Source organism: Porites lutea, chromosome 6 (assembly GCF_958299795.1).
Source record: "Porites lutea chromosome 6, jaPorLute2.1, whole genome shotgun sequence".
NCBI lineage: Eukaryota > Metazoa > Cnidaria > Anthozoa > Scleractinia > Poritidae > Porites > Porites lutea.
Window position 1 is genome coordinate 26797393 of NC_133206.1, and position 10231 is coordinate 26807623.

At 40.6% G+C, this 10231-nt stretch overlaps 1 protein-coding gene across 1 annotated transcript in view; it reads right to left on the reverse strand.

Moving 5' to 3' along the window:
- LOC140942087 (uncharacterized) overlaps positions 1-10231 on the reverse strand; it is a 34615-nt gene that overhangs the window by 3557 nt on the left and 20827 nt on the right. The window contains exons 6-9 of the mRNA XM_073391067.1: positions 9201-9741; positions 8571-8996; positions 7114-7273; positions 438-556 (exon numbers count right to left, since the gene is read on the reverse strand). Of these exons, the coding sequence (XP_073247168.1) occupies positions 438-556; positions 7114-7273; positions 8571-8996; positions 9201-9741 (1246 nt within the window). The remainder of the gene's footprint in view (positions 1-437; positions 557-7113; positions 7274-8570; positions 8997-9200; positions 9742-10231) is intronic.

The following is a 10231-nucleotide window of genomic DNA, read 5'->3' on the forward strand; positions in this document are numbered from 1 at the left end:
CGTATCCCTTCAATTCACAAGAATTTTTTACCTTCACTTGCATTCATAGGCTTTCTACACGAAATAGGATTCCTCCGCCTTTTGTTTTCCACCGCCCCTTTTCGACAGTCGAGTGTGCTTTAGGATATAAACAGTATTTACTTTTCTCTAGAGCGTAATTATGATTGTGATGCGAAGCCACAATAACAAAACGCGCCGTGGCTTGGGTCAGGTCTGTGCAACCGGAATGTACCGTTCCATTGAGCACACGAAGTTTCCGAAATTGCAAACCGGAATTTTTGTTGAATGGAAAGCGCCCAAAAGTTTTCCCTCCTCCCTCCGCTCACAGAGATAGAAACACCAACGGCATTCGATTGGGTGACAAGAAATTTTATTTTAACATATAGAAATATTGAAAAAATCATTGCTGGATTTTTACGAATGAAATTGATGCTTACCCTTCTGGTAGAGCTGTTGATTGAAACGTGTTGCATAGTCACGAGCTGTCATCTGACATATCACGTCTTGTTTGTACTGCTGTATATCCTTGGTCTTCTTATAACATTTGGCTACGTACCTACAAGACAGGCAATTAAAATTATAATAAATAAATTTAGCCAGGGCTAAAAGCGAAGCTCTCGTTAATATACTTATAATTTACTCAAACCAAAAAATCGTGTAATGCTAAACGGCGTCGGCAACAAGAACGGCAAAAACACCTATAGGTATAATTTGCAAAAAAAAAACTTTACACATGCAGCACACTTTTTTTGTACATTTCTTTGCCGTTGTTATCGCAACGTGAAACCTCTTCCTTACACGTTTTATGGAGAAAAAAGGGACTTAAGGTGACTCGACCCAGTTTTTTTGGGTGGGTACCATCCTACTTTGAAGCTCTCTGGTATCCCCACCTTTACTTTTATCGTAAGTCTAACAAATAGAATGGATAACATATAGATCAATCTACAATATAACATAAAATTTTTGGCGATCGGAGTAAATGTCACGTGGTTATAATGCCACGCCCCTTTGAGGTCTGAGTCGAAAATCTGCTGTTGCCAGCATTTTTTCGTGAAAATCTCGCGGCTACACATAGTGCGCATTAGTGTCTTGCCCTGAACAGAGTTTCACCAAAATCGCAAAGACCCAATTCGAGAAATTCAGCGGTTTCCAAATTTAGGTCATAATTTATGCGAAAATGATAAGCAAACTTTACACGGATTATATCTAATAAACTATGAGATTCATCTCTGATTTTGGGCATCCTTATAAAAGATGGGTCCTTGCAAGTCACCAAAACGCTTTAGGGCCTTGTAAATGCGCGCGATTTCGAGCAAAGCAAACATATAGAAATTATAGTTTTCGCTATTTGTTGACGTTTGTCAGCGTTTAAGAGTCAATCTCACGAAAAAAGCATTTTCTTAAAAATTCGTAGTTTTTTTTTTCTTCAAATTTTTTCAGGGCCACAATTGATTAACTAACAACCCGGACTCTGAATTTCATGGTCATTGAAAAACTGTGACATTGTCTTCTATAAGCCCAAACTTGAGTAAACATTGAAGATTTTTAGCGTTTTGGCTGAGTTTGTGCTTTGGGAGTTGTCTATTGTTTTAGTCTGTCATTATACAGCATTCTTGCTCAGCACGCGTGCATTGACCACGCTTGGCTGACTTCCGAATGCTCACCGAGATATGATAATTTAGTATAAGAAAATAGAAGGGATTCCCGTCACGAGTTGGTTTAATTATTGGCTTGCATTAAGCCTATGAAAAAATGATATTTTTTTAATAGTAAGTAGATTTAGTGTGTAGCACTTCTTGATTTTTTTGCAAAGGCACAAGAAGCACGAGAATTGATTAAAAATTGTGAGTTAAACCTCTATGTATCACGCGATGGCCTGTCTCACTGTACCAAAATTATCATATTCGAAAGTCAGCCAAGCGCGGTCATTGCACGCGTGCTGAACAAGAATGCTGTATAATGACAGACTAGAAACAATTTGGAAACCGCTGAATTTCTCGAATTGGGTCTTTGCGATTTTGGTGAAACTCTGTTCAGCGCAAGGCCCTAATGCGCACTATGTGTAGCCGAGAGATTTTCACGAAAAAATGCCGGCAACAGCAGATTTTCGACTCAGACCTTAAAGGGGCGTGGCATTATAACCACGTGACATTTACTCCGATCGCCAAAAATACTATGTTATATTGTAGATTGATCTATATGTTATCCATTCTATGTGTTAGACTTACGATAAAAGTAAAGGTGGGGATACCAGACAGCTTCAAAGTAGGATGGTACCCCCCCAAAAAAACTGGGTCGAGTCACCTTAAAGCAAAGTCTACGGAAGGTTCTAGTACCGTGACCGGAAGTAATTTTTTAAGCCACCCGTCAATGCCTTAAGTCAGGGAGTTTAAGATACCACGAGGCCTATAGCGGTGAAAATGTCGCTTATAAGTGTATTCGTGTTCTTTCATTCTTTATCGCGTGATTATTCCAACTCTCTTACTTTGTCAAATGTTGGCGAACTCTCCCGAAGTTGAAGTCGTACAGTGTCCCCAGGCCACGGCAAGAAAATGTTAAAAAATATGTTAATAAAACAGTGCAATGCAAGGGTAAATTCGGGGCTTGCTTGTGTGTTATCAGTCCTATTCACACCACTTGGTGAGATGTTATCCCTTATAAAATATCCTCTTTCCCGTCAACTGCATTTTGCGTATTTGGCTGTATTTTTCACTTGGGTATCGTGCTTGACACCGAATTTGGGGCTCATGATCGAAAAATAAGCCTTCAGAAATTTCCAAGGATAACCAATCAAAGTTAAAACTGTGGGGAACTCGTGAATAAACTCGCAGGAGGTGAAATCTTGGGGATCGCCCTCAAGTTTAGAAAGAGGAAGAAAATTTTGTCGCCACTTGTTTAAGCCCTCCATAAAACGCGATTTTAGGCATTTTCACGTCGTAGTCATGCAATGACGTGGCAAAGAAATGTACAAAAAAAAGCGTGATATAAAAATATATATATTTTCTTGACTTCATCGTCGTTGTTGCTAAAACTTCCTCTGGCCGCACTACGCTTTCCGAATACGCAGAAGATCATGGCTGGCCGTAGTGCGTAGTACGTTAAGTATTTAGTTGTATTTTACGTGCTTACAACGCCCGTGTATATTTGAAACAGAATCGCATTTCATCCTTTTTTAACTTGAGAATATACCCGAAGGGCATTTCACGAGTTGTCGCTGTAGATTTGAGATATGCGTGAATAAACGCTTAGTAATTCATTTTAAAAGTGACGTTTTCCCTGCCGTCGCCGATGCTAAAACTCCCTATTAAGTCTAATTAGCAAATCAACAACTTTGCACGTGTTGTTTTATCAACGTTTCTTTGCCACCACTGCACGACCACGACGTGAAAATGCCAAATTTCACGTTTTATTGAAGTCGTAAACAAACGAAGACGAACTCTTTTCCACTACGAATTCGCCCACATTTGACAAAATAAGCGACTTGGAATAATCGCGAAAACGTCTGAAAGAATGCGAATTCACTTTTTCTTTAAAAGCGACGTTTTGACTGCTGTCACCGTCGTGGTACCGTGAACTTGAGGCATTGACGCGTGACGGGAAAAAACTACTTCTGGTTACTGTACTAAACGACCTTCCGTAGCAAGAGAGAATAGATCATTCTCTCTTGTCCGTAGTCGTTGCTTTAAGTCCCTTATGTTGTATATGCTTACAAAAAATTTTGTAGCTCGTGTTCCTGTTCGTTTTTTTTTTTTTTTTACTGCCGCTCATTTTCACCTTGCTAGCCACGAGTATTTCTCATTTTCTCACCGCCGCTCTTTTTCTCCTTGAGCTTCTCTAGCCTCGCGCCTACTTTCTCGTTTTCTCTGTCTTTCTCTTTCTCTACATTCCAAATTTGTGGGTATGACAATCAAAGCCTAATACATTAGCCAAACCGGATATAGAAACAATTTCCGCTTTCCATTGTCTTTTATATTGACTCTTTAATTGCTCTGCTTCACAAGACGCGGTTCGCCATGCGATTTCCCGCCAAAAAATCTCGAGTTGCATTCGGGTTGCCATACCTGTTGGTTGAGTTATTTTATATTGGTATGCCTTTAGTGCGGACGGACGGACGGACTGGCGGGTGGATAGACGCAAGGTCACCTGCTTACAAGTCACTACCAAAATTTCTCGGACGCATAGATAACCAAACTTTTTTACCCATGGTGCTCCGCCCATTTTTCCTTGAATAACTGTGGCTATATGGGACTGCGCCGACAACGAGAACGTCAAAAAAGTAATAGGTTTAGATTAGCAAAACAATGACTTTGCACGTGCAGCACACTTTTTAAACTGTTGCATTTCGTTCCAGTCACTGCACGACTAACGCTACGTTCACACTAGACTAGATAGCTTTTGTGCCGCCACGAAAAGCTCACCGGATAGGGCTTCCGTTCACACACAAAAACGGTTGTGGCGGCGCAATTTCTGTGACGAAGCGAAGCTGCGTCGCGCCGATCTCAAAAGTGGAGCGGTACATATTTGATAGGTTTTGCGTCATACTTTGGTGCAGTGTGAACACCTAATCGGCCCGTTGCGGAAGTATGTAAGTAGGAGCGAGGACTGGAACCCACCGAGACAAAAGTAAATATTCAAGAGTAAGGGCGGAAATTAAGTGACGTGCACCAAACACTCTCGGCCAACCGCGCCGGCACGATGTTCGATGTGTGTGAACGTCTTGTGCCGTCCCGGGAACGTTGCTGTTCATGCCTTACCGGATAGCTTTTATGTTTTGTTTTCCCCATGTAAATCACGTGATAATACTTAAGAGAGATGCTTCATTCAAACTTCGTCTTATTCCAGTGCACATGCGCGCATAATTTATGAAAAGGAAATTCCCGTGACACCTTCATTGGGAAAAAGCGTAAACAAATTACGACGAATTTGAACTTGGTTATTTTTCTTAAGAATTATATTTTAGGAGTGTTCGTCTACATTTGACAAAGTAGCTGCCGCCGCCGTTGTGACATCTTTAACTCCGTGGTATCTTAACCACGATGGCAATAACTCCCAATTAAGATTAAAGGCAAAGGAAGACTGGGGAGAATTGAAGCTGCGATCAAGCTGAAACAATAGAGCGGTTGACCCATCCACGATGTGCTCATACCCCGTCCGTGCTCCGAGAAAACGCCCGACACTACATCGTAAAGATTTTCTTACAGGTCAATACCTTCTTCCTTCCAGTTAAAGGAGCTGTGTAACGAAATTTATCAAAATTCAAACGGTGGGATCTGTCACCAAACTGAGTCAGGAAAAATGAAAATAACCTCTTAAAACATTAAAAAGGAATAAACAGGGGAGGGGGGGAAGCTACTTCCCATACATTCTCTTAAATGAAATCCAAACGATGTTCTCACAACTTGCAAAGCGATCAGCAAGGGGCTTGTCAGCGGATTTGTGTACTGATCATGCGCATTACGTCAAAAACCATAGATCAACGGTCTTGAGAAGAAACAAAAACATGGCAGTCGAAGGCGGGACTGTAGCCTCCCACGCAGACGTTCTTAGGGGTTATTATTTTGGTTATTCGAAAATTTATTGATTTTATGTCGCTTTTCAGACATAGTGTGTGGTTTTCTTTTTCTGTTAAACAATTTCCCTTTGCAGAGTTTGGAATATGCAGCAAATAGCTCCGTACAGCTGATAAGAACCGCCGAAGAGTTGAGCTATCGAGCAGTGTTTTGCTGCAAACCTTCGGAAAGTTAAAGTCGCTTCAAGGTACAGAGCTTTCAGTAGTAGTTGTGATTTGTTTTAGGATCGTTTTGAATTTTAACTTTGGATCCAAGGTGTTGACTGATCGAAGTAAACGAAGTGAAATGTTATGAAGTGTTAATTTTTATTCAGTTATGATATGTAGAGCAGTAAGCTCATATTTATAGAGCTCTCTTGAATATACTTGCTTCCGATAAATTTGACACTTGCTCCAGTAATTTTTATCAGCATCAAGTTATCCTTGCCCGGCAAAAACGGTGTAACCTACAAATAAATCCATCGATCGCGTTGTTGTTGGTTAAGATCTAGCACGGTTGCGTTTTAGTTCCCCCCGCATTTCAGTACCGAAAGACAAATACGATATGCAAGAAAAACAAAGATGCATGATATGATTTTTTTCAATTTTTTAAGCATTTCTGATTTCCTCTGGCGGTTCGCTTCTTGCTTCTAAAAGGTCTAAAAATATTTACTGTGGGAAAAATACTGTAATTATCCGCTGGCCACCACGCTGGGTGACCGCTTTGCAAGTTGTAAGAACATCGTTTCTCGGTCCCAGACCTCGTCTCTTTCCCCCCCCCTGGGAATAAATAACAGTTAATACAAAAGGAGAGAGGAAAAAACAAACTTGAAGAAGACTAAAGTAAATTGCAATTATTGTAGTGTTTGAAACCTTGTTAGCCTAACGTTTGTTATGGTTTAATAAGATGCTTGGGAGTTTGTTTTGACACGAAGCACTCTTGAGTACTTTCTCCAGTTCCATTGCGAACAAGGACGTGTAATTGCACTATCAACAGAATGAATCAGATCGCCGTGACACAGCTCCTTTAAGGTTAGGCTCAGTCTCCAGCCTTGGGTGTCTCGATGCGCCCGCGGTACTCCCCACCAGACGGCTGGGCGCACGGGCAAAGTTTCTTGTACATTACGTCATGATATTCACCTTAAATTATGCATAAATTTCGAAACGTGATTTACATAATTTATAGAGATGCCGTGAATCGGAGAGAAATTAGAGAATGGCAACTTTTACTAATTGTACGCCCATCAAAAGTGTTAAATGTAACAAAAGTACTGTTGTAATTGTTTTCTTTGTGAAAGAGATGAAGAGAATACTCGTAGAAGGCGATCGTTGACTCAAAGTGTGGTGGCTCAAAACGTTTTAGAAACTTACCTACGGCAGCTGTTGACTTTATCGCATCGCTATGTATGCGAAACGCCGTGTTACAGGGACTTGGAGTATCGCGGGCGCATCGAGACACCCAACGCTGGAGACTGAGCCTACTTTAAGGATTGCTCCGCGTTGAAGGGGGTGAGACCTGACATCAAAAGACATTGGTATTACGGACTCAGTTATTTTACACTTACTTTGCAAAGGGATCATCTTGATTGATGAACTCCACCATGAAAGCATTCCTCTGAGCTCCTTCCTTGCCCTCCTCCAATTCCAGTAAATCTCCTACGAAAGCCAAAGTGTTTTCTCCTCTCCATTCGTTACGTGTGGAGTCGAATCTCCAAACAAAGGCACCTTAAATCACGGAAAATCAACGTGAGATTTTGGACAATAAACAACTTAGTAAAGAAACTCCATTAAGGAATACTGGGCATTTAGCACAGCAGACTATGCAACATTAGCGGGACTTAGAGCAGCTACCTTCAGTTGGCAAATTCTGAAGTTGTTTTCAGTTCTCGTTTAACTAGAGGGAAATAGGCCATTTCCTGAGCCTCTATTTCAAAGCGAGGCTATGGGTAGATTTCCTCTGTCGCGTATTTTTTTTACTGCGTGCAAGCGTAAAATTTATGTACGTAATTCAAATAGAGGCGATGTATGAAAGGCCGCACGTGAAGTTAAAACGTAATTAGTTTCACAAGTTTGGAAGGTGAGAGTTTTTGGAACACGGAGATGGCCTATGAATATTTACAAATTGACGACCTTTAAGTAACGAACTCAATGGCATGCAGGCAAAGGGCAGCCCTGGGATTATTATTTCTCTGTTTACATCTTAAAATACAAACAATGCCCAAGAGATTGAAGCAATTAATCACAAATTTTAGATAGCCCTGGTGTCAAATGGGCCTAAGTACTATACTTTCTAACTTCCATCTTCTGCAATTAGTGTCAAACTAAGTAAGGAAAATCGGGAATTAATAGCAGTCGATTGTGTCATGGGCAATGAAGTTGGAGATAAGGACACACCAGCAAGCCACAAACTAATTACTACCGTTTGAGGGTTTTGTTAGCTAATCCAATTCCACAACTGTCACTCTCTCTAACTGTTGCCTCTCACAGAAGCGGTGGATTCAAGAGTGGGGTCTGGGAATCCAACCCCCGCTTCGTCAATGAAACCATCAGAACACAGGTTTGTTTTTATTTTTTTACTCACTGACCAATTGGCCATTTGCACTACGACATAATTTTACTACCACGACCAGAATCCTTCAGGGTTCTGCTTCCTTGTGTAAATTAAGGCTTTTGTTATTTACACCTCACTGGGATTACAAAATTTAAATATGGACGGAAAAACGAAAAGGATTCTTGTCGTAGTAGTAAAACTACGCCATCGTGCAAGTGACCTATCGCTATCGCATAATTATTGCATGCAACATAAATAATCTGGTAGTTTAAATATGAAAGCTTTTGGACCCCCTTAACAAAAATTGATGGATTCACCCAGGTGCGGTTTTGCTAGTCCAGTTTTAGACATTTCACTGTCTCTGACGTTGTGTGACACTTGACACAGACAGGGTGAGAACTTGTCCAGAGACTGAGTGATGATATATTTTATGTTCAAGGTTTTCGTAAGCCGTGAAAAAGTTTTACTGACCTTGAACTCTCTGGCTTGAATCTTGCGGTAAAGGTAAAGTTTCCATGACAATAGATTTACTGCCAGGGTCGACAGTCATTCCATCTTCACTTGCAGTTTTCATGACAACATCTTCACTTGCGGTTTTCATGACAACAGATTTACTGTCAGGGTCGACAGTCATTCCATCTTCACTTGCAGTTTTCATGACAACATCTTCACTTGCGGTTTTCATGACAACAGATTTACTGTCAGGGTCGAATGTCATTCCATTTTCACTTGCAGTTTTCATGACAACATCTTCACTTGCGGTTTTCATGACAACAGATTTACTGTCAGGGTCGAATGTCATTCCATTTTCACTTGCAGTTTCCATGACACAGGACTTACTGTCAGGGTCAACAGTCATTCCATTTTCACTTGCATTATTCTTCGGTTGTGGTTTTCCTGAGAAAGCAGACATGATAATAATAATAAATAATAAACTTTATTTATATAGCATCTATATCATTTTAAAACTGTTCTAGGCGCTTAAGATGATGTCAGAGGTCATGTGTTCCCTTGTCTTCCTTAACCTGTCTGTCACTAATCGTCCCATGCTTCGCTTTTTCAAAACATCCCCGTGGCTTGCAAAACTAAATTCCTCATTACCTGTATTGACTTCGTCTATTACTGAGCTTACTGGGCAGTCTGTTTCGGGTATTTTCCAGGGTTTTGTTGTCTTTCGTTCTTCACTGGTGGCGTTGGGCATGACAGACTTCATTAAGGAGTAACTTGACTTACCCTGTTCACGCACAAGCGGCAGTCCTTCAGTTTGATGAACGTTTCCATCAATAAACTGCCTCAGTTTTAAATACTCAAGACAGTGTGCGATCAAACTGGTGATCTTTTGGTCTAAAAGTATAACACCAGGGAATGAACAATAATGTTCATACAGCAATTTGGAGATCCTGTCGAGGTACCGTGCTTGCCCAATGCTGTCTTGAGTAGCCAATTCTTGATAGGCAAGACCTAACTTGTACACTGCACATGTAAACACAAAGAATTCTTCGCGGCTTTTCAATGACTGCAAGTACTGGTGTGCTTGAATGCTGTCCTTAAAATCTTCAATGGAGATATTTAAACATTCTTGCCGATGAACTTTGTCTAAAATCAGTCGCGAGTAGTACAACATGAATTCAGCTGCCTGGCCCTTAACGGAAACCAAAAAGAGCGCTTCATCAAGAACTGTTTATTATTCTGATCATAATAGTCTAGGTTAACCACACCATGGGAAAAAGCAATTTCCAAGGTTTTAATCTCACAGTACATCTCTCATGGTGTTAATTTATATAAACAAAACTAAATGCAGTCACACTCAAGTTTGTTTCCCGCGGGACTCGCGCTTGCTGTGCATTGGCTCTTTCACCGGTAGCTATTAGAGGTTTTCATGGGTACTTTCCTCGGTAAATGTACTCAGAAAGAAGCGGTCACACACAAAATGGGTTAACTGAACTCCAACTAATTAGTTCTTTTTTAAGCCCTCTTGCCAAGTTTTTTGACCAGTCACCAACAAAATTAATAATCCACCAAAACATAGTGAGCTCTTACACAGGTGAATGGACCTCTTTAGCTTCTAGGTTTTGTTTTCTCCTTGAAGTCATGTAATAATACTCTTGAGAACTGTTTGGTTTTTTCAAATT